Source organism: Schistocerca nitens, chromosome 1 (genome assembly GCF_023898315.1).
Source record: "Schistocerca nitens isolate TAMUIC-IGC-003100 chromosome 1, iqSchNite1.1, whole genome shotgun sequence".
In the NCBI taxonomy this organism is placed as follows: Eukaryota; Metazoa; Arthropoda; class Insecta; order Orthoptera; family Acrididae; genus Schistocerca; species Schistocerca nitens.
In genome coordinates, this window is record NC_064614.1 from 472,676,209 (window position 1) to 472,701,153 (window position 24,945).

The 24,945-nt window shown below is 44.6% G+C and overlaps 1 protein-coding gene across 1 annotated transcript in view; it reads right to left on the reverse strand.

Moving 5' to 3' along the window:
* LOC126251935 (synaptic vesicle glycoprotein 2A-like) overlaps positions 1 to 24,945 on the reverse strand; it is a 136,490-nt gene that overhangs the window by 27,630 nt on the left and 83,915 nt on the right. Inside the window, exon 7 of the mRNA XM_049952691.1 lies at positions 16,132 to 16,337. Coding sequence (XP_049808648.1) covers positions 16,132 to 16,337 — 206 coding nt within the window. The remainder of the gene's footprint in view (positions 1 to 16,131; positions 16,338 to 24,945) is intronic.

Genomic DNA, 24,945 nt, shown 5'->3' on the forward strand with positions numbered 1-24,945 from the left:
TAGTACGTTTATTCCACTGTGAGACAAGGCAGTCAGTGTCTTCACGGAAATAAGTTTCTGGTTGCCTACAAAACCATGATTGTGCCCAGGCGTGCAGCTCTTCGTCCGAAGCAAATCGATGACCACAGGTATCTTTCTTCAGGGCTCCAAAAATACGGAAATCGCATGGGTAGAGATCGAGACTGTATGGATGACACATAAGGACTTCCCAGAGAAACTTCCGAAGCGTAGTAGAATCAATCTTTCCAACTTGTGGGCTTGCCCACGGTGTAGAAGTTTCACTGGGAAGCCGTTACACGTTCTCCAAACAGTTCTGATCTCTCCCCACGCTATTTCCATATTTTTGGAGCCCCTCAGAGTGACACTCCTGGCTATCGATTTGCTTCGGAGGAAGAGGTGCATGCCTGGGTACAATCATAGTTCTGTAGGCAACCGCGAGCATTTTTCCATAAGGACATTGACCATGTTGTCTCACAATGGGATAAATTTATTAATAGATATTACGATCACTTTTGAAATAATAAACAATTTACTTACTTTTTTCCATCTGTCTCTTTTTCATTTAACGGGCCCTTATATATGTGGAGCTTCAAACAAGTAAGGCAACTCATTTTTTTTTCTCGGCCAATTCCAGTTGAAAAAATGCGAAATTTGTTGTGGGACAACGCGGAGTATTCCTACTTCTGCCCGTATAGGTCCACGAAGTTCCCACACGTGGCGGCGCTATACGCAGCCTTCAAAATGGTGTCCGTAACGGAAGTGCATTCCTACCTGAGAGCTGTCAGTGAGTTTCTTTTGGCAGGAAACCATAGCATCCCAGATATTCATAGACGTTTGCAGAATTTCTACGGAGATCTCACAGTGAACAAAAGCACGGTGAGTCGTTGGGCGAAGTGTCTGTCATAATCACAAGGTTGCACATACCTGTCTTATCTCCCGCGTGCCGGCAGGGCGCACACAGTTGTGACTACTGCAATGTCGGAAATTGAAAAAAAAACGACTTCAGCGTGTTCGTCGCCATAAAAAATTAAACGAACTTCTCCTTCCCTTTCACAACGCAAGGCCTCACACAAGTCTGCACAACCTAAAGGAGCTCACAGAAATTCACTGGACTGTTCTCCGTCATCCAACCTACAGGCCGGACCTCGTTCCGTCCGACTTTCACCTGTTTGGCCCAATGAAGAATGCACTCCGCGTGTAGCAGTACGTGGATACAGGGATGATAGGGAAATCATTGATGCAGCAAGATGTTGGCTCCGACGTCGACCATTAAAGTGGTACCATGCGGCCATATAGATCCTTCCTGTAAGGACGCGTAAGACTCACTTTGCATGGCGATTATGTCGAAAAACAGGGTTTTGTAACCAAAAGAGTGGGGAATAGTATGGTGTACTGGAATCCTGAATAAAACAAACCTACTTTCAGAAAGAAATTGTTGTATTAATTATTGAACGCCCCTCATGCGTAAGTACTACACAGTACTTTGAGATATGAAGTTCTTGATTCACTATGAAACGCTAGATACCTTGTTGTCGACGAGAGCAGAGGAAAATAAAGATCATGGTGCTATCATAGTAATAAATGTTTATTTTACTTGTAGGAGTTCTCAGAATTAACAAGTAAGATTAGGTCAGTTGACCATTGAGCCTACATGTTCATTTTTCTTGGAACAGTTGCCATAGCACAGACATAAAACCATGTAGGCTTTCAATCAATAAATAATTGTTTTCTTTCTATTGGAACAATTGTTACAGTAGAGATTAAACAGAAAGTCGAACATATGATTTATGGAGCTCACTTCTGTAATTTGTAATCAGCTGTGATTTACGAATCTGTGCAGCCGTGAATGAGCCCCTGGTCCACTGAAATGTTCACCGCAAGCTTTTCAGACTCGTTTAGCCAGTTTTACATAATTTCTGCTTGTGTTTTGCAGAGCAAGCTACTCACTCGCAATACATGCGAGTTTCACATCATCCAGCATATTCTAACAGAGTTCGAACAGACGCTTCCCAGCTATAAATATTCTGCAATATTATTGTGCCGTTTTTGGTTTCACACTTCTACGCAGTATATTGACTTAATATCAAAGTGTCAATAAAACTGAGAGCGTGAGATCTGCTCAACAACTGTGAGGACCGCATGTACGTACGTGCAGACGACCTGGGCTACAACTTACCGGCTCGCGCCAGGGAAAATTAAAATCAGTTTTTAAGAAATCTTAATTATAATATTGTGTTGCCGTTCCCATAGTATTGTCGTAAAATACATAGACGTAATTACGAGGGTTGACTGAAAAGTAATTCCTCCACCTTCGTAACTCATCAACAGTTGGCAGCATTGGTATGTGGCAGGTACATGGGTCGTTCCGTAGCCTCTTCTCTACAGCTCTAGTTGGCGGGAAGCCTTAGCATTGAACGGTTGTGTTGTTAGAGTATAAAGTATGGAACCCTGCGCAGACGGTCGGTCAATGCGATTTATGCAACGTGCAGTCGTTGAATTCTTGACAGCAGAAGGTTTCACCCCAAAGAGATTCATCAGAGAATGAAAGCTGTTTATGGCGATTGTGTTGATGTGAGTACTGTGTTTAAAGATGTTGATGCGGGAACGTCTGACCTGCATGACAAACAAAGAGTTGGACGTCCTGTGACACCAACCACCGAGTTTCACAAGCAAAATGTTGACAGATTGATTCAGGACGATCGTCGTATCACCCAGAGAGAAATTGCAAGCACAATCGGCATTTCACAAGAACGTGTGGGTCACATTATTGCTTTTCTTGGCTATCGCAAGATCTGTGCGCTCCAGATTTAGCATCGTCTGACTTCCATCTGTTCCCGATAATGAAAGACGGGCCGGCCAGGATGGTCGAGCGGTTCTAGGCTCTACAGTCTGGAACCGCGTGACCACTACGGTCGCAGGTTCGAGTCCTGCCTTGGGCATGGATGTGTGTGGTGTCCTTAGGTAAGTTAGGTTTAAGTAGTTCTAAGTTCTAGGGGACTGATGACCTCAGAAGTTAAGTCCCATAGTGCTCAGAGCCATTTAACCAGTTTTGAATGAAAGTAGTTCTAAGTTCTAGGGGACTGATGACCTCAGAAGTTAAGTCCCATAGTGCTCAGAGCCATTTAACCAGTTTTGAATGAAAGACGATCTGTGGGGACATCATTATGCTTTTGATGAAGACGTTGAGAGAACTGTGAAACTGTGGTTGCGGAAACAGAGTGTCGACTTCTTCCGTGACGGCTTCAGAAAACGTTTTCATCGTTGTCAGAAATGTATCCAATTGGCTGGTGATTACGTGAAAAACTTAATATTGGCAATTAAAGATCACATTCTAAGGATTATTTCTGCGTTTGATTTATTAAAATATTCCCATCCAAACCCAATTAACGAAGGTGGAGGCATTATTTTTCATTCGACCCTAGTATATTGTATGGGCTTACTGGGTTTTTCAGCGAATAGCTGATCTGAAGTAAGTCGACATTCACTTGTCAGATCCTGCACTCCGTCACGTAAAATTCCCAGTGACACCGCGTCGAGCCTGTGGCACTTCATATCGTAAAACCGCTGCGATTTTGAACGACTTGCTAGCGCAATTTTGGCAGTTTGTAATGAGATAGATTTCCCGAAAATACGGCTTCTACATCCAAACTAGAGTCTGAAAAACATCAAAGTCGTTTTTCAAATATCTAGATCGCTGTCAGAATGAACCTATCACTTACAATCACAAATAGCAATGGAAGAAGGTTATTTTCAAAACTGAAGTTGATAAAAAACTCACTAGGAATTTCCATGTTAGAAGACAAGCTCAGCATTTTGGCTCCACTTAGTACTGAAAGTGATATTTTAAGGCAACAAATAAGCGGCGACCATAAAGTTGGGATGACAGATTTACTTCAAACTTGGTACATCTCCAGTACGGCGTTAAAACAACAAAATGGTTCAAATGGCTCTGAGCACTATGGGACTTAACAGCTGTGGTCATCAGTCCCCTAGAACATAGAACTACCTAAACCTAACTAACTTAAGGACATCACACACATCCATGCCCGAGGCAGGATTCGAACCTGCGACCGTAGCAGTCTAAAACAACATAATGTGCAATTAATAAAGTGCTCTACTCTGGCAATTTCGAGAAAATCGCAAGAGAAGTTTTACGCCTCTATTATGTAAGTGATCTATTTGTGTATAGCGTCCGAGCTTCAAATGACAAAGGAGTAAGCGACAAAAGTTCGACTCCCGCACACTCCTTATTTCTGATCTACAGGGTGAGGCAGCTAAGTCAAAACATCCATTGTATCTCCCCAACCGTAACAAATGCAAAGATGCCGTTTGGACAGTGAATTGCAGGGACAGGGGCTACTTGAATACATCACATTTCATGTTTGTGCTATTTTTTATTACAGAGATATGAGGCCATCTTTCGTTTTTTTAAATGGAACACGATGTTAAATTTTAGCGTAACATGATGGGCTTGCAAAGACGGTTTCAAATATGTTTATATCACAGTATTTAGGCGAATAGTTTTTGAGACACAGATATGTTCCCGTATCGTATTCGTCCTTCGAAGCGGCGTTGTCCAGTGTGATCTTTCCTGTTGACCACTGAGAAACTTAACAGGAAAGGCGTTGTTTTCCTGGTTCTCGATAACGCCGCAAGGTGACGCACGACGTAGCTGGAGAGCAGGGAGCCATGTTTTTACCAGATTGCGCGCGGAACGTGCAATTAGGTAGCGACGCAAGCAGAAAGCTAGCCACTTCACGAGTAAAATAAGGCCTGTGTTTGACGCATGAGAGCAATGTAGATCTTCTAGCTTAATACTCGTTACATGTTTAAAAGAAATGGCATTCGTCTATGTTTATATAGGCCTAATAAATTTGTGAGCAAATGGAAGTATCGTGAAGCGGTGTGTATGTCTGCCGAATTTCAACAGCTGTATTTGATGAAGCTATAAAAACATTGACAACTGATTAATAAGAGAAAAAAGTTTCATTTGATGTATCTCAGAGTACATGATGCTATTACAGATTTTTCCGTGCTGATATTCATCGCTGAAATTGGTAAATTCTTGTCTCTTTCCGTCCCCACATAATGCATTTTAAGTGTGTGTCGATCTTATAACGTTTTCTTATGCTGGCAAAACACGTCATTCTGTACGCTCGATGCCACAGAAAACCGGAAAAATATAAATATTTAGGTACTCTACTGAAACAGCAGAAAGTAATTCAAAATAGGTAACTGAGTATCCACACGATAATTATAATTTACAGGAATGTGAACAGCCAAGACTACAGAGCCAAGTGCGAGTGGCCAGCCGGATGTATGTAGGCTTAGGGTTCCGTATACATGTTAAAACACATCTTGTAGCATGAATTGTCACTCAAGAACCATTAAAAGTCTAGAAAATAACGTTTAAAAAACTGCGAATCGAACTCACGACCTTCGGATTACCAAGTTAAAACACCACCTCTGTGCTACAATGCCACATAGATAATGCAGCGGTGTTCATATACTTTTTCTTTCATGGATCAGTAAAAAGGTTATTCTGTAATTTTTTAATTTTGTTTCGTAGGCATTATAAGCATACAGAAAGAAATTGATTGTGTGATACACAAAGAAACCAAACGAGCTTTCTAACAGTGACAACCAGTGAGTAAAACACATGTAACACAGGGAGATCTCATGACTGAAAGAGTTCCTTGTACTTACCACCAGAACTAAAAAAATCCGAAATACCAATTGCAAACTAAACACAAACGTTCTGATCTCTGCAAATTCTTTGTTCAACAGTTGACATATGTTACAATTAGTAACTAAATGATGGAGGAGGCTTGCTTGTTTAACCAGATTGTCATGTTGTATCTGTCAATAGGTATAAGAGGAAGTCTTCCTGTCTTCCTTCATACTGTATCCATATAATAAAGTGTATTGTCCCCTGGGCTCCAACTGACCTCACAACTCAAGTTTTCAAATGCATATCACTAAGGAAACATATTGGAAATAACTTAGCATTATAGGAAAAGCAAAATTGTAAATAGTTCATTAAATAACCAGTTTTACTAAAGGTCTCAGCTCTGGAAGTTGTTTCTCACTATGGAATTGGCGTTCGAAGCGCTGAAAAGAACCAACAGTACAGAATCACACACAAGTATCTATTTATATTCGTACAAAGTCAGCGTCAGTTTGGTAAAAACATGGCGTCCTCGGCTCTCAGCCAATCAGCTACGCTATCACCATTGGCCACTCTCTCCCTTGATATAGGCTCTCTACTGGAGAGAAGGGTATAAATTTGCTGCTGGGGTAAGGAGACATCGCATTTCCGTCACAGTTTCTTGGAGCAGACATGTACACCAACGAAGAAATGTTAGATATGCTTCTAGTGCACAGTGAAAGCAGAAGAAATGCTGTTAGAGCAATAAAGTGATATGGAGAGCTGTATCCTGATCAGGAGCGTCCTATGTGCCAGCTTCTTGCACGTATTTGCAAGAAACTACTTGATCGGGATCATGGAACTCCATACAGAGGACAAGGCAGAAAACTGCAACTGGCGAGGTACATGAAGAGGGCGATCTAGCCTCGGCGCATAACGACCCTACTGTTTCGTCGCGACGTATCGCCTCGGAATGTGGTATAAGTCAGAGAAGTGTTCTACGCATATTGCACCGGCATAGATTTCACCCGTTTCACCTCTCATTACATCAAGCACTCTCCGGTGTGGATTTTGAACGGCGCCAGGAATTTTGCCGATTTGCTCTGCAGCGCCTATAAGATGATCCAACGTTTTTTCAACGGGTGCTTTTTACTGATGAAGCGACTTTCACCAACCACGGTAATGTGAATTTGCATAATATGCATTACTGATCAATAGAGAACCCTCATTGGCTTCGACAGGTACAGCATCAGCAAGAGTGGTGTGTTAACTTGTGGTGCGGCATCGTCAGAAATGTCATTGTGGGGCCGTACGTCATTCGGAGTATACTAAATGGCAATAACTATGCACAGTTCCTGCGAAACGTTCTGCCCATTTTGCTGGAAGAGGTACCACTAAGTACGCGACACTGCATGTGGTTCCTACATGACGGCTATTCTGCTCACTCTTCCCGTGTGGCTGCAGAGCTGTTAAATGAAAAGTTCCCGGATTGTTGGGTAGGACGACGTGTTGAAGTGGCCAGCCCGGTTTCCTGATTTGTCGCCTCTTGATTTTCTTCTGTGGGGAACAATCAAACATAAAGTGTATGCTCAAATACGAACTACGCCAGACGATATGAAGCAACGTATCATCGATGCGTACACTGATAACTCACGTGACACCCTCGCAGCAGTTCATAAATCATTCGAACGGCGACTACAAATGTGCATTGCAGCAGAGAGGAAGCATTTTGAGAAAAAAATGGTTCAAATGGCTCTGAGCACTATGGGACAACTTCTGAGGTCATCAGTCCCCTAGAACTTAGAACTACTTAAACCTAACTAACCTAAGACATCACACACAGCCATGCCCGAGGCAGGATTCGAACCTGCGGCCGTAGTGGTCGCGCGGTTCCAGACTGTAGCGCCTAGAACCGCTCGGCCACCCCGGCCGGCCATTTTGAGCACGTGCTTCAGTAAAGTTTTGTATCATGTACAGTATGTATTTTGCATCTTTGTGTGTATTTGCTTGGTATTGTGATAAATAGTAAATATTTTCATATAAAAAACAAATACGTACAAAATAATTGTGACCAATAAGGGCCTCCTCATTTACATTTCTATTTCCGTTACTTAAAATGTATTAACATCTTGTAGTATTTTAATACTGTATGTTGTCTACTATTTTGGTACCACAGTTGTCAAATAACTGAATAATATTTGCGCGACATCAGTTAATTTTCGCTTAAAATATCGCAGTATGTGCTACTATTGTCGGGTAAATGGGCGTGTTTGTGTAAGGACGGGCTCGCGACGTTTACCATGTACTCTACACAACAGGAAAGGTCGCACTGAACATCGCCGCTTCGAAGGACGAACACGATACGGGGACATACCTGTGTCTCAAAAACTATTCCCCTAAATATTATGATATACACATGTTTGAAACCGTCTTTTTAAGTGCATCATGATAGGCTAAAATTTAACATAGGGATCCATTTAAAAAAACCGAAGATTGCCTCATATCTCTGTAATAAAAAATAGCACAAACATGCAATGTGATGTATTCAAGTAGCCCCTGTCCCTGCAGTTCACTGTCCAAACGGCATCTTTGAGATACAAGGGATGTTATGACTTAGCTGCCTCACCCTGTATATTTTGTTTCCATCACTCATCATGTTATTTAGTTTATATGACATTTGAGAGGTAATATAATTAAAAAACAGCATGTATTTGTATGAAGTTTTAGTGAGTTTCATGTCATTTGATTACTCATATTTTTAGTCAAATTTAATTATTAGAACAAACATATTTGTAACTATCGATAAGTAAATGAAGAAACGCATGTGTTTCCCCGAAAATGTATGTCTGTCGTGATTTGCGAAATCCCTTACACATCTAATGTAGCGAGAACGAATAGTATAGGAGCAAATTTTTGAATATCGCCGAATTTACACTTGTACTACATAAATGAAGGTTTGAGCGGGAGTCGAACCGTCACGCCATACCCGTTCGTCTTATGGGGCTCAGACGCTTACTCCCTTTTCTTTCTTTTTGTAATTCGCCGGCCGCGGTGGCCGTGCGGTTCTGGCGCTGCAGTCCGGAACCGCGGGACTGCTACGGGTGCGGGTTCGAGTCCTGCCTCGGGCATGGGTGTGTGTGATGTCCTTAGGTTAGTTAGGTTTAAGTAGTTCTAAGCTCTAGGGGACTTATGACCTAAGATGTTGAGTCCCATAGTGCTCAGAGCCATTTGAACCATTTTTTTTTTTTTTTTTTGTAATCTCATTTTGTTCGTTATTCTTCGTTGCATTTGTTCGGGGCGGACGTCCCACGACGCTTGTTCAAGTGCATCGTTGAGCCATTCACTCAAGTTTTTTTATTACAAAGGGCAGCCAACCCTCCGACCGAACACGCTGACCTACCGTGCCGGCAACCACTGGACCACCATGAACTCTACCGTTCGGCGTCTATGCGCAGATACTTGAGTTACATAATAGACGCGTCAAACGTCTCTTGCGACTTTCTCCGAATTTCCGGAGTACTTCACCTTCCTACTCGCACATTATGTCGTTTTAATGCCTTACTAAAGGTGTACAAAGTCTGAAATAATTGCGTGATACCAACCTCGTGGCCTCCCCTTGTAAGTTATGAACACATTATAAGCAACTTCGTTAACGTGAAGCTTTGGTGCAAACCAATTAGCCAATAATATCATTTAAAACTTTCATTTGAAGGATTATTTTATTTGCTAAAGTATTGTATTTAAATTAGATACAGCTAAAATGTGCTTCTTTGATACCCTCCTTTTGTTATTTTGTATTTGCCTAATAGGTGTATTTTGCCTAACACTTGGTTCAAGAATCATAAAAGAAGGTTGTATACTTGGAAGAAGCCCGGAGATACTGACAGCTTTCAGATAGATTATACACTCCTGGAAATGGAAAAAAGAACACATTGACACCGGTGTGTCAGACCCACCATACTTGCTCCGGACACTGCGAGAGGGCTGTACAAGCAATGATCACACGCACGGCACAGCGGACACACCAGGAACCGCGGTGTTGGCCGTCGAATGGCGCTAGCTGCGCAGCATTTGTGCACCGCCGCCGTCAGTGTCAGCCAGTTTGCCGTGGCATACGGAGCTCCATCGCAGTCTTTAACACTGGTAGCATGCCGCGACAGCGTGGACGTGAACCGTATGTGCAGTTGACGGACGTTGAGCGAGGGCGTATAGTGGGCATGCGGGAGGCCGGGTGGACGTACCGCCGAATTGCTCAACACGTGGGGCGTGAGGTCTCCACAGTACATCGATGTTGTCGCCAGTGGTCGGCGGAAGGTGCACGTGCCCGTCGACCTGGGACCGGACCGCAGCGACGCACGGATGCACGCCAAGACCGTAGGATCCTACGCAGTGCCGTAGGGGACCGCACCGCCACTTCCCAGCAAATTAGGGACACTGTTGCTCCTGGGGTATCGGCGAGGACCATTCGCAACCGTCTCCATGAAGCTGAGCTACGGTCCCGCACACCGTTAGGCCGTCTTCCGCTCACGCCCCAACATCGTGCAGCCCGCCTCCAGTGGTGTCGCGACAGGCGTGAATGGAGGGACGAATGGAGACGTGTCGTCTTCAGCGATGAGAGTCGCTTCTGCCTTGGTGCCAATGATGGTCGTATGCGTGTTTGGCGCCGTGCAGGTGAGCGCCACAATCAGGACTGCATACGACCGAGGCACACAGGGCCAACACCCGGCATCATGGTGTGGGGAGCGATCTCCTACACTGGCCGTACACCACTGGTGATCGTCGAGGGGACACTGAATAGTGCACGGTACATCCAAACCGTCATCGAACCCATCGTTCTACCATTCCTAGACCGGCAAGGGAACTTGCTGTTCCAACAGGACAATGCACGTCCGCATGTATCCCGTGCCACCCAACGTGCTCTAGAAGGTGTAAGTCAACTACCCTGGCCAGCAAGATCTCCGGATCTGTCCCCCATTGAGCATGTTTGGGACTGGATGAAGCGTCGTCTCACGCGGTCTGCACGTCCAGCACGAACGCTGGTCCAACTGAGGCGCCAGGTGGAAATGGCATGGCAAGCCGTTCCACAGGACTACATCCAGCATCTCTACGATCGTCTCCATGGGAGAATAGCAGCCTGCATTGCTGCGAAAGGTGGACATACACTGTACTAGTGCCGACATTGTGCATGCTCTGTTGCCTGTGTCTATGTGCCTGTGGTTCTGTCAGTGTGATCATGTGATGTATCTGACCCCAGGAATGTGTCAATAAAGTTTCCCCTTCCTGGGACAATGAATTCACGGTGTTCTTATTTCAATTTCCAGGAGTGTATTTCAGGTTCTATTGATTACAAAGATAAGGTGTCAAGAACTTTGGATAGCCCTTGTATGGTGGCGATTTGTATACGTATCGGAAGGATGGGCATACTGTAACTATCCTATAGTAAAATAAAACTAAACTCCTCCCGGACAGGCCATGAAGGACCAACGGTACTGACAGGCCGATGGTCATATTCAGCTCGTAGACATCACTGGATGCGGATATGGAGGAGCATATGTCTGCTCTACCGGCCATATGTCAGTTTTCGGGACCGCCTACAGCACGTTGTCAACATTTAAACATTACACAATTCCTCCAGCCCATGCAAATCGAGTAAATCTGTTGGTTCTTTCGCATTAGGTGTGGTCTAGGGTGGATCTGAGCCGGCGTATAAAAGAACTATTTGTTCATGGGCGGTTCCTGGAAAAAAACCAAAATCCATGATTTTTGGGTACGAGAAGTGCTAATTGTGGAGTCGGACGCTTCTATAATTTTTGATCATGATAGCTCGTCGAAATTTTAATCCTATATTCTTAAGATGATATTCTCGGGGAATTCCGAAACTATTTTCGATTAGGCGCACATTTTACGTGCGTAAGTACGGCAACTATGAACCTCTGGATTTCGGTAAGAGGTTCGAAGTTGTACATAGGCACGTGAATGTGCGCGTGCTATTTGGTCTGAGGAGTTCAAATCGTTCAAATGGCTCTGAGCACTATGGGACGTAACTTCTCATTGGACTCGCATTCGGGAGGACGACGGTTCAATCCCGTCCCGGGCCATCCTGATTTAGGTTTTCTGTGATTTCCCTAAATCGTTTCAGGCAAATGCCGGGATGGTTCCTTTGAAAGGGCACGGCCGATTTCCTTCCCAATCCTCCCCTAACCCGAGCTTGCGCTCCGTCTCTAATGACCTCGTTGTCGACGAGACGTTAAAAACTAACCACCACCATCACCACCACCACTTAACTTCTGAGGTCATCAGTCGCCTAGAACTTAGAACTACTTAAACCTAACTAATCTAAGGAAATCACACACATCCATGCCCGAGGCAGCATTCGAACCTGTGACCGCAGCGGTCACGCGATTCCAGACTGTAGCACCTAGAACCACTCGGCCACCCCGGCCAGCGGTCTTAGGCGTAAATGTAGTGAACACATGTAAAGGGTTCTAGAGTTATCTCAAGGGTTCTGAGGTCACCGAACTATGTTTTTTTGTCAGCATGTTTACACCAATAAAATTTTATGACGCACTGTCTGTGGATAACGGGCACTTCACGCTTACACGGGCTGTCTTGATATGGAAATTATTCGATGATGGCACCTGGTAGTGTAAGCGCCATACAAAAAATTGTTTTGTCATATGAATTATTTTTACTTGCAAATCAAATGGCGCATCTTTTCGTGTACTGTAGGTCTAGCGTAAAAATTTTGTGCATGTTTATGTTAAGTAGTGTAAAGTGAACTTGCGTTGGATGTATTAACCTTATACTACGTGTACTCAACTGTTGTGAATGTGTGTCAAGGATGTAAACGTTTCGAGGTGTATAAAGAAAATGTCAGCCGCGTGGGATTAGCCGAGCGGTCTCTGGCGCTGCAAAAAAATGTTCAAATGGCTCTGAGCACTATGGGACTTAACTTCTGAGGTCATCAGTCCCCTAGAACTTAGAACTACTTAAACCTAACCTAACCTAAGGACATCACACAAATCCATGCCCGAGGCAGGATTCGAACCTGTGACCGTAGCGGTCGCGCGGTTGCAGACTGTAGCGCCTAGAACCGCTCGGCCAGCTCTGGCGCTGCAGTCATGGACTGTGCGGCTGGTCCCGGAGAAGGTTCGAGTCCTCCCTCGGGCATGGGTGTGTGTTTGTTTGTCCTTAGGATAATTTAGGTTAAGTAGTGTGTAAGCTTAGAGACTTATGACCTTAGCAGTTAAGTCCCATAAGATTTCACGCACATCTGAACATTTTTTGAAAGAAACTGTCAAAACTTTACTGACCTACAGAAATCGTTTTATATAAGCAGCACACCCGGTTGTAACTGGGAAGACAAGGGAACTAGTTGAAAAATGCTTCTGTCAGAGCACAAAAGAGGCGAATATGTTCCTCTTTAAAAGACGATGACAGGAAAGTTGGAACCAGCTGCTTCAATCTTCATTCCACCTTCCTCACCAAAACTTTTGGCATGCGAACATTTTCGGGCTTTCTTTTGCTGTAAGAGAGTATCAGAGAGACAGTGACAGTGGAGGAGAGAGAAGACAGTGCCAATGGGAGAGAAAGAGAGAGGAGACAGGATGGAGGAGGGACAGAGAGTCAGTGAAAAAGGAAGAATGATGGATGACGACAGTAGCAGCGAGAGCCAAAGTGACAGGAAATATTGATGGTCAGATAGTGGTAGCAAAAGAGAAAGAGGGACGGAGATAGAAACAGAAGGAGTAAAAGGGAGAGGGGAGACAGTGAAAAAGAAAAATACAGTAGAGTGGAAACCACACATAGACTAGGGAGGTCTGGATCCTCCCAGAGCGGCGAACTTCAACAGGTGACGGGAGGGGGCATTTGAACCCGACATTTTAAAAACGTGGGTATAGAAGGAAACATATGTTAGCTCTCCAATATTTTTGAGCTGCTCGGCCATGGGAGAGACACTGGCATTCAGAAAGAAAGATAAATGGAGACCTGAAGAGGCTGAAAAATCAGCCAACCAGTTGCAAAAGAAGGGTTTATAGGTCCTTGACGTAGTTTTCGATATTTCTAAAAATATCTTCTTCAGAAGGAGTGGGCCTTGTTACATCACATGATGGTACATTAGGTTAGATGAAGCCGAGCGGCTCTTGCCATATATAAAATTATCAAATCGAGAATTATCCCAAACTATGGCTTTAGTTAGCAGCGAGATTACATATAGCGTACTTTATAATGAACGCTCACAAATAAATGTCCACAGGCAGAGGCTCTTGTGAGCATAAAATTGTAACAGGACTCACAGGATAAAATATCTGCATACGTTACGAGTACATCACGCCAGAGACTAAGGCCAACTGGACATGCCTTAGTGTGGGATGATGTACCCGTGGAACAGGTAAGAAAATGACTATTAGTGGTTCAAATGGCTCTGAGCACTAAGGAACTTAACATCTGAGGTCATCCGTCCGCTAGAACTTAGAACTACTTAAACCTAACTAACCTAAGGACAACAGACACATCCACGCCCGAAGCGGGATTCGAACCTGCGACCGTAGCAGTCCCGCGATTCCGGACTGAAGCGCCTAGAACCGCTTGATCACCACGGCCGGCACCATTAGTGGTACGGGGTACCCTCCGTCACGCACCGTGCCATGAAGAGTAAGTACACTACTGGCCATTAAAATTGCTACACCAAGAAGAAATGCAGATGATAAACGGGTATTCATTGCACAAATATATTATACTAGAAGTGACATGTGATTACATTTTCACGCAATTTGGGTGCATAGATCCTGAGAAATCAGTACCCAGAACAAGCACCTCTGGCCATAATAACGGCCTTGATACGCCTGGGCATTGAGTCAAACAGAGCTTGGATGACGTGTACAGGTACATCTGCCCATGCAGCTTCAACACGATACCACAGTTCATGAAGAGTGTGACTGGCGTATTGTGACGAGCCAGTTGCTCGGCCATCATTGACCAGACGTTTTCAATTGGTGAGAGATCTGGAGAATGTGCTGGCCTGGGCAGCAATCGAACATTTTCTGTATCCAGAAAGGCCCGTACAGGACCTGCAACATGCGGTCGTGCTTTATCCTGCTGAAATGTAGGGTTTCGCATGGGTCGAATGAAGGATAGAGCCACGGATCGTAACACATCTGAAATGTAACGCCTACTGTTCAAAGTGAACAAGAGGTGACCGAGACGTGTAACCAATAGCACCCCATACCATCACGTAGGGTGATACGCCAGTATGGCGATGACGAATACACGCTTCCAATGTGCGTTCACCGCGATGTCGCCAAACCCGGATGCGACCATCATGATGCTGTAAACAGAACCTGGATTCATCCGAAAAAACGACGTTTTGCCGTTCGTGCACCAAGGTTCGTCGTTGAGTACACCATCACAGGCGCTCCTGTCTGTGATGCAGCGTCAAGGGTAACCGCAGCCATGGTCTCCGAGCTGATAGTCCGTGCTGCTGCAAACGTCGTCGAACTGTTCGTGCAGATGGTTGTTGTCTTGGAAACGTCCCCATCTGTCGACTCATGGATCGAGACGTGGCTGCACGATCCGTTACAGCCATGCGGATAAGATGCCTGTCATCTCGACTGCTAGTGATACGAGGCCGTTGGGATCCAGCACGGCGTCCCCTATTACCCTCCTGAACCCACCGATTCCATATTCTGCTAACATTCATTGGATCTCTACCAACGCGAGCAGCAATGTCGCGATACGATAAACCGCAATCGCGATAGGCTACAATCCGACCTTCTCAAAGTCGGAAACGTGATGGTACGCATTTCTCCTCCTTACAAGAGGCATCACAACAACGTTTCACCAGGCAAAGCCGGTCAACTGCTGTTTGTGTATGAGAAATCGGGCCGGCCGGTGTGGCCATGCGGTTAAAGGCGCTTCAGTCTGGAACCGCGTGACCGCTAAGGTCGCAGGTTCGAATCCTGCTTCGGGCATGGATGTGTGTGATGTCCTTAGGTTAGTTAGGTTTAAGTAGTTCTAAGTTCTAGGGGACTGATGACCACAGACGTTAAGTCCCATAGTGCTCAGAGCCATTTGAACCATTTTTTGAGAAATCGGTTGGAAACTTTCCTCATGTCAGCACGTTGTAGGTATCACCACCGGCGCCGACCTTGTGTGAATGCTCTGAAAAGCTAATCATTTGCATATCACAGCATCTTCTTCCTGTCGGTTAAATTTCGCGTCTGTAGCACGTCATCTTCGTGGTGTAGCAATTTTAATGGCCAGTAGTGTATGTAGATGTAAATACCACTTGGAACAGGCACTGACTAGTATTAATCATTTTATTAAATACCCCCAGAGCTTCGTGTTTACTTGCCGCCTGTGTCCCAATGTTTCAGTTCTGATCGACATGAAGGTCAAGATACCTTCAGTTAGTTTCATGTCCTTTACGCAATTTCTTTTGACTTTCATTAATTTTGCAAGTAGTGTTTGGGAGTACAACGTACCATGCGAAGATGGCGAAGTCGATGACGCAGACGGCGGCGAGGTTACAGGCGTGCTGCCGTGAGAAGAGCGGTGCCGTCTGTCGCCACATACTCTTCGCCACCTCGAGGGCCATCCGGCCGGTGCTCTTGGCGGACGTCGACAGGCCGCCAGCCTCCAGGGACGCCACCGAGGGCCGCGGCGGGCTGTCCAGCTGCAGGGACCGCACCTGCACACCGAGCACCCTCCTCCTTACCAAACCTACTCAGTAAGGATATTCCACGAGATTATTCACCAACTGTGTACTTCCTAAAAGTTTCACTACTCATATTGTTTCTTTCCGTCAGAAGTCAATGTTTTTATCTGTCATTTTCATATTCTGGGTCTGGTGTTGGATAGTCCTTGGTGGAATATAAATAATGGAACGAGTAAAGGGGATACCTAACTGCACATTTTGGACACTGAGTTGTCGAAAGACAGAAAAACAAGGCTGAGAATACAACCAACTTTCATCGGAGTAACACAATACACAAAAATGGTTCAAATGGCTCTGAGCACTATGTGACTCAACTTCTGATGTCATCAGTCCCGTAGAACTTAGAACTACTTAAACCTAACTAACCTAAGGACATCACACACATCCACGCCCGAGGCAGGATTCGAACCTGCGACCGTAGCGGTCGCGTGGTTCCAGACTGTAGCGCCTAGAACCGCTCGGCCACTCTGGCCGGCCACAGTATACAGACAGCTGCAAAGTTGCTTTCACGTGGCTGACTACGTTGCGCCGGCATTGTAGCACGCTTGGGGCGAGGGACTATGTTGGGCTAAGTGGATGATGGAAAAATGTAGACAGGGATCGTGAGAGATGGTGTGGAAGGATCACTGACGACTGGGAGGGAGAAGCAGCATTGGGAATGTAACACTGGTAACCTTGTTCTCGCCACAAGCAAGGGGATTTGAGCACAGCGCACAGCGATGTGGAGAAGTGAGCTGGAAGGGGAAGATGGAACAGAGGGGGAAGGATGCTGTGAGGATGAGAGTGTGAGTGCGGGATGAGTGTAGTTATAGTCATGGTGCAGTCTTTCAGAGGTGTGTAAACATTTCTAATTATGCTACCTCGCCAATTTACACCAGATTTAAAGAGCGCCCTGGTCGATTTCGAGGGACTGACTGTACTGTCTTTTTGTTTGTTTCATTTGCTCTGTACATATATCTTTGATGGTTTAGAATATTTATTGTTTTTTTCTATAGCATAAAAGATAACTTTTTTGCTTTATTGATATTGCTACATGAAGCTCTTTTAACTGATTATGCAAAAGTATCAATGTATCAAAGTCTTAATCATTGCTGCGATTCAGCAAGTGTATAAATTTGAAGAGGTTCAAAAAAGGTTTATTTAGCCCTTTGGTTTGCAACTGGTTGGCTGACTTTTTTCAACCTCTTCGTATCAATGTATGTTTCATTCTCTTTGTAATGCTTTTTTGAAATGCGCTGTGTGAAAACAAAACACGTAACATGCATCACTGTTGTATGAACTGTGATGCGAGAGCGATATCGATAGCTGGCAGTCGAACAGAGATGTTGAAAGGGTGTATAGTGTTGTGGCGTGCACGCGTGTGTTTGTGTATTCGTGCTGTAAAAATGGTTCAAATGGCTCTGAGCACTATGGGACTCAACTGCTGAGGTCATTAGTCCCCTAGAACTTAGAACTAGTTAAACCTAACTAACCTAAGGACATCACAAACATCCATGCCCGAGGCAGGATTCGAACCTGCGACCCTAGCGGTCTTGCGGTTCCAGACTGCAGCGCCTTTAACCGCACGGCCACTTCGGCCGGCATTCGTGCTGTACAGAAGCACACTAATATCTATGACCACATTCTTATTGTTCGGTCACATTATAACTAAATTTTGACGTGGATGTTACGAAACAAAGTGTTACACTATGAATACTGTGAATTTCAATGACTACTACAAACTGTAGAGACAATGCTTAGGCGGATGGATTGTGATTGTCGTGCTTAGAGCCGAACTGTTTTGCACGTAATTTAGTTGCACGAACTAACATACTTTGAACTTATTATCTCGTGAGTAATTTAATGAGCTGCTGCGCGCTTAAACATTAACTGTGGGGCCGTGGAATGTTTTCAACGGTTTGTTACGTGTGGTGCTGTTTTTCGCCGTAACTGCAATTCCCGATCGTGATTGCTAAAAGCGGACGGACTAACATTGCGACCGGCGAGTAAAATGTGTAATGTTTACAGTTTTAAAACTGTGCATGGGACGTTAGAATCAGAAATGTGTGTGTGGAGAACGTTGTAATCGTACACATACGAGCGTGAAGTTACACAGCAACAACTACATCTACCGGCCTGTGACCAAAGAATGACACCGAAGACAATATTACCGCCTGGAGAACAATATTCCGTGCAAGAGGACAATCCATTGTAATTTCATGACAGATGAAGCCACAATAATTACGCCACCAGTATCATCTAACCGCCGTAGATGTCACTACGCAACTCACAGACACTGGTAAGCTGTATCGCCAAGCACTCTCCCCCTGTAAAGACTTAAAACATTTCGTATAGACGCAATTGTAATTTCTGTCTCTTTTGTGACATTCTAAATATTTGCTTTCCTTAGAAGTAAACGTAATTTTAGTGAACCGTGTTTGCTATATATGGTGACATTATTACCCCACTACCGATAGCATTACTGCTGTTTATTTTCTCTGTTTTATTCCTTTATTTTGTTGCACTTCTTATAGCATGTGTTTTACGTATTCTTTTGGAGGGATGTTTTTTATGTGTATTCTTATCAGTCGCATTTGCATGTTTTGTTGTGGTATGTGCTAGCCCGCGTAAGTTGTGGCGTCCGCCATTAATTTCTGAGCGCCGACCAGTCACAGCTAGGCGGTACGTCCACTGTTGGTGGAAGGCACGCTATAGGTGGGAAGTACGAATATGAAAGCTCTCAACTACGTAAATTATGTTCAAATTCAATGAGACGTCATATTACGACACTCATGACCAAGTGCAAGTGTATTTGGCTCTTGTTGTTATAAATAAACAAATTCATAGCCATTCCCTTAATTATTTACGAATTTATCTACGGGAGCTTTCGTGTCACATGTTCTTTTGGTGTTTATTGCCAAACTCTAACGTGGTTACTTCCGTTAAGTTTGCAACCAAAACGCGTTCTTTTGAGTTTAAACAATCGAAATGCGCGGCCAAAATTACGCAAAGTGCATCTCTGAGAATCCTTTTCATCACGTATGGCTCAGTTCGTGATAGGTCTAGGTAACACAGCATGGTGTGGCTTCATTTCCGTACACTACTGAGTTATTTTCTTCACACGAGCTAGTGCATATCCGACAGCCTGTGCCCTCTTGATCTTAGTTATCATAACCAAAGTCGCACTGTCATGTACGAGTAGACTCTTGAATCCTGCAATTTGATTGGCCTCAATCTCTGCTAGGCCCTGATCCCCAACCATCTCCACCGCTGCCTCATAGCCCTAACCTCTCACACTACATTTACAACTGCCTCTCCAAAGTCGCCCTCTTCCTCTGTTCGAACTTTCTCTCTCAGCCCACTCAACCCCTTCACTGCGCACTGCGCAAAACTCCCTGTCTGCAGCCGGAACGAGCTCACCAGCGCTACATTTCCGTCCCATCGGCTCGCTTCCTGTCTTACCGACCGTCAGCTGCCCTTCTCCAACCCACCCTTATATTGCCCGTCTCACTTCCGTACCCCTCTCTCTCTCTCTCTCTCTCTCTCTCTATGCTACACAACCCCCACCTCATTTGAGCTGCAGTGTGACCTGCTAGGGAATATAGCCATGCCTCTTTTGGTGTATAATGGAACAATTGTATTAGGACATGTTTTTAAAGCAGATCTAAATATTGTCATACTGACTCAAACAGATAGTCTAAGGACCTAACAATTTTGTGATCATAGATGGAAATAAAGAGATTTTTTCTGTTCAAATTTTAGTTTGTTCCTCTCAAACACATTGCGCAAAACATTTCGTACTATAAAAGTGTGTAAACATCAAATATAGATGGGATAATATATTTGCACTTTTTATGAATTGAAGTTGTCCGCCGGTCGGAGTGGCCGAGCGATTCTAGGTGCTACAGTCTGGAACCGCGCAACCGCTATGGTCACAGGTTCGAATCCTGCCTCGGGCATGGATGTGTGTGATGGCTTTAGGTTAGTTAGATTTAAGTAGTTCTAAGTTCTAGGGGACTGATGACCTCAGAAGCTAAGTCCCACAGTGCTCAGAGCCATTTGAACCAATTTGAACTTCTCCGCCGTGTTTTTCTGTGCATGTGAAGGCTACTCTCAGAAACAACGGTAGGGATTGTGATGTGTTTTTCAATACTGGGTGGATTAATTCACAAGGAAAGTTTGTGTGCATAATTTTTAAATTTTCGTGCACATTGGCAGAGCTGTGATGAATTCAAATCACCCCACAGCGTTTTTCTTTCTTTGCGAAGGTTAATCTCAGGAATTGCTGTAGGCATTTTGATAGGGTTCTCTTTAATATATACACAGTGATTCAGAAAAACCGTTTACAAACTGACATGGCACGCCAGGCATACAACAAGGATCAGTAGTCACACAGGAACCGAGGGTCGCAAAGGCCATCTGGGGTTTCTAAATGGCGTTGCCGTTATTTAGTCACATGCTACAAATGGACGCCCACTACAGGAGATGTTCAAAGTTTTGTCCAGATGCATCGAGACACGTGTAACATCGACGCTGCATTGAACGACGCACTCTCTCAAAGGCACTTGGTGTATCTCGAAGACATCCTACTGCCACAACAATCCTGCCCTCTAGGTCCTCCGGCATGTAACAGGTGTTTCATACACAAAGCATTTCAGATACCCCCACAGGAAAAAAGCGATTGAGGACGGATCGGGTAATCGTGGTGGCCATGCGACTGGCCCACTGCGAACAATACAGCGACTGGGAAAGGTCGCATGCAGATGTGCCCTCACTTGTCTGCTGAAATAAGCAGGGCCTCCTTCGTACTGAAATAGCATGTGGCGACGAATACATCATTCAGCATGTCCGGCAGAACCTCTCGCAGAAATACGAGATACGAGAATTTACGGCCTAATTAAACAGTCTCCAACGATGTCAGCCCACACGTTAAGGGTAAATTTGCGTTGTGAGGCACGCGTATGTGTAGTATGTTGGTTCGCATCCGCTCATGTGTGTAGATTGTGAACGTTCATCACACCCTCGAATGTGAACGCAGCCTCATTGTTGAAGAACAAATTCGTTGTGAAGCTTCGATCTGCAGCAGATTCCTGTAGAAACCACCGCGCAAATCCCATGCACTTGTTGTAGTCCCCCGGGTGCAAGTCCTGAACGCGTTGGAAATGAGACGGATGTAATCTTTCGTTGTCTACAATGAGTCAGACGAAGGGTTGGGGGATATCAGTGGCGCGGTGTAAACCTCGTGTACTCGTTGATGGCGTACGCTGCACGCTTTCTAGAACACTTTTTCAGCAGCAGCTGTCTGTGTTGTCCGTTGGCAACCAGCATCCGGCTGGTGCACACGGAACGAGCGGGTTTCGCACAACCGGCGATGCAAGGTGGTGAATAAGTGTAGCACGGCACCCTTCTATCGGTATATTTCACAGGATACAATCGCGCGGCTTCTCGTCCATTGGCCGCGCCATAAATCAAATGCATCTCAGACATTTCATAGTACGTGTAGCTAGCCATGTTACTCGCAACGCTTCCACTGCATGAGTGGCGACCGTCTCCGTGTGCTCAATCCGTTTCCCACGCCCGGGTTCCCGGGTTCGATTCCCGGCGGGGTCAGGGATTTTCTGTGCCTCGTGATGGCTGGGTGTTGTGTGCTGTCCTTAGGTTAGTTAGGTTTAAGTAGTTCTAAGTTCTAGGGGACTTATGACCACAGCAGTTGAGTCCCATAGTGCTCAGAGCCATTTGAACCATGTTTTTTTTTTTTTTTTTTTTTTTTTTTTTTTTTTTTTTTTTTTTTTTTTTTTTTTTTTGCTCAATCCGTGTTTGTCCAGCAACGCTCTCTCGTGGCGTTTGCAATACTCAGATCCTATGTGATTACCGCTCCTTGTTGTATACCCGAAGTGCCATTTCAGGTTGAAAACTTTTTTTTTTTTTGTATCACTCTGTAGACTGGTTCACGAGGAAGATTGTTTTTTATGTAATTTATCATCGTTACGCCAAACAGTCGGTCCGGTCGCAGATACTTATATTTGCGAAGCCAGGATTGGTCGGTAGTGTTAATGTACAGATCATAATGACATGGCAGTCGCTAATTGCAAAGAACTGTTCGCGGTTTGTAGACTTATTTGCACATTATGCTCGTAAATACCAAAAATATTTTTACGGTAATAACAATGTAGTTTTATTTACTGGGAGCTCATAAGCTATCTACAACTACATATTCAAACATACTCCACAAGCTACTGCATCGAGCCGCCGACAGTTTGCAGAGTGCCGTTAGATACACAGCTCTATTTTTTTCTCAATAAATCTGTGTAGGACCACTGTTCAGCAGAAATGGAATATCATACTCGTGGTACATAATGACGAACCGTAGGGAAAGTTCCGAACATTAAATACTGTTGAGTTGATAGGAGGCTGAAAAAAACAATCGTATCTGTATTACTAAACGTTTAACTCGGTTCATGGCACTCAATAACTGTTGCAAGTGGTGTGTCTAACGGCTTCCAGGGGCAACAAAAACTTTATTTTCAAATTTTCTTATTATTAGAGATCTAATTTAAAAGTAAAAAATGCTGTTATGATCTACTAATTAGGAGGTATAAAACTATGTTCAAGGATCATCACAGTAAGACAAGTATAACAGTTAGAAACTTTGTATATGCCTTGAGGCAATGTAACTCATGACATGCAAATTACCCCGACTATATTAACGAAGGATTTGAAAATCCGAGCATTTAGCGACTTCAAGCCAACTATACATAATTTGAAACACATTCTAATCTTTTTCTCGCATTCGTGCTGTATGTTAAATATTTAACTTGTTTGTAGGGTAATCACAAGGCATGGCATGGGAGTTCTATTCTTTAGAGAATCTGGGGTTCACTGGTTGATAATACACTGTCAGTCACATTGATTTTAAATCTTGTCAGAAGCCTGAATAACTACTTTTGCTGGGTGGACCGCTGCGATACGTGCAGGAAGCGAGGCAGTGAGGATCTGGAAGGTATCCGACAGGGATCTGGATCCAGTGCCGTGGTCAGCTGCGCTACATTTCTCGATTGACGATTCATGGCACGTACAACCGATCGAAGTGATCCCACAAGTTCTCGATTTCTTTTAAATCCGGGGACTTTGGTGACAAGGGATACGGTAAACTCACCCTGGTGCTCTTCGAACCACCTACCTACACTGCGAGCCGTTGACACCCTGAATTGGTCTGCTGGTAGATGCCATCATGCCGAGGAAAAAGAAGCTGCATGCAAGCGTAGACGTGGTCCTCAAGGATTGATGCACACTTGTTGGTCCACTGTGCCTTCCAGAATGACGAGATCACCCAGGAAATGGCACCAAAACATTCACCAGACCATAAACCTTCCTCCTCCTTCCTTTCTGGAGCCTTCCCCAAAACCCGCAAACGACTATCAGTCTGATGAAGCATAAAATGTGATTCATCTGGAAAGACCACCTGCTGCCCTTGGTTCACGTCCAGTTGCGGTATTTGCGTGCAAATTCCAGTCTTCGTGGCCGATGAACAGTAGTCAAATGGTTCAAATGGCTCTGAGCACTATGGGACTTAACATCTGAGGTCATCAGTCCCCTAGGCTTCAGAACTACTTAAACCTAACGACATCATACACACCCATGCCCGAGGCAGGATTCTAACCGGCGTCCTTAGCAGCAGAGTGGTTCCGGACTGAACCGTCTAGAACCGCTCGGCCACAGCGGCCGGCGAACAGTAGTGATCATGGGTGCCTGAGCCAGGCGCCTGCTGTGAAGGCCCATACGCTGGTCACTGAGGAGACGCTGTTGGTTGCCCCTTGGTTCATCTCGGTGGTTAGTTTCTCAACAGTTTCACTTTTATTCGCCCATACACATCTCCACAGCCGTCGTTCACCCTTGTCATCTATAGCCCGTGGTGCACCACAGTTGACTCGGCACCAATTTTGGGTAGCACCATTTTGCCATGCACAGTATACTTTAACCATGCCGCCACGAGAACAGAGCTTAGCCATTTTGGAAATGTTTCCATCCTTGGCTGGAAAGCAGTCGTGCCCTTTTGGTCGTCAGGTAAATCGCTCCATTTCCGCGTTACGACAACAACTGCACTGTTTTCCGCGTCCCCCAACACGCTTTATATACCGTCTGCTGCTAGTGCTGCTTCCTATCGTCTGTGAGATGTTATTGCATGTCGATGTTAAACATTCGCGGTGGTCATATTAACGTTTCTGGCCGCGTATATTGCCTTGTGTGCAACAATGATGACACATATACACACCTTTGATGACATGCAAGCATGTACGTTTGATAACTCATTTCTCACATACAGATGGTAGAAGTGAAATATTTGGTGTCATTTATAACAGTCTGGCCAAAAAAAATTAAATAATTCTGATTTATTGTTCCATCTCAGTTGCACATTTTTAATTATATTACACGTTTCGAATACCCTGGATCATCTTCAGATCTAAGTAGTTGTGTCAGCAACACGTCTTGTCTACGCAGAACCACATATCAGAATACTCTGGTAATCCAGAGCGATCTGACATGTACTCTAATTAAGAATATACAACTGAGATGTAACAATAACTCAGAATTATCTTACTTA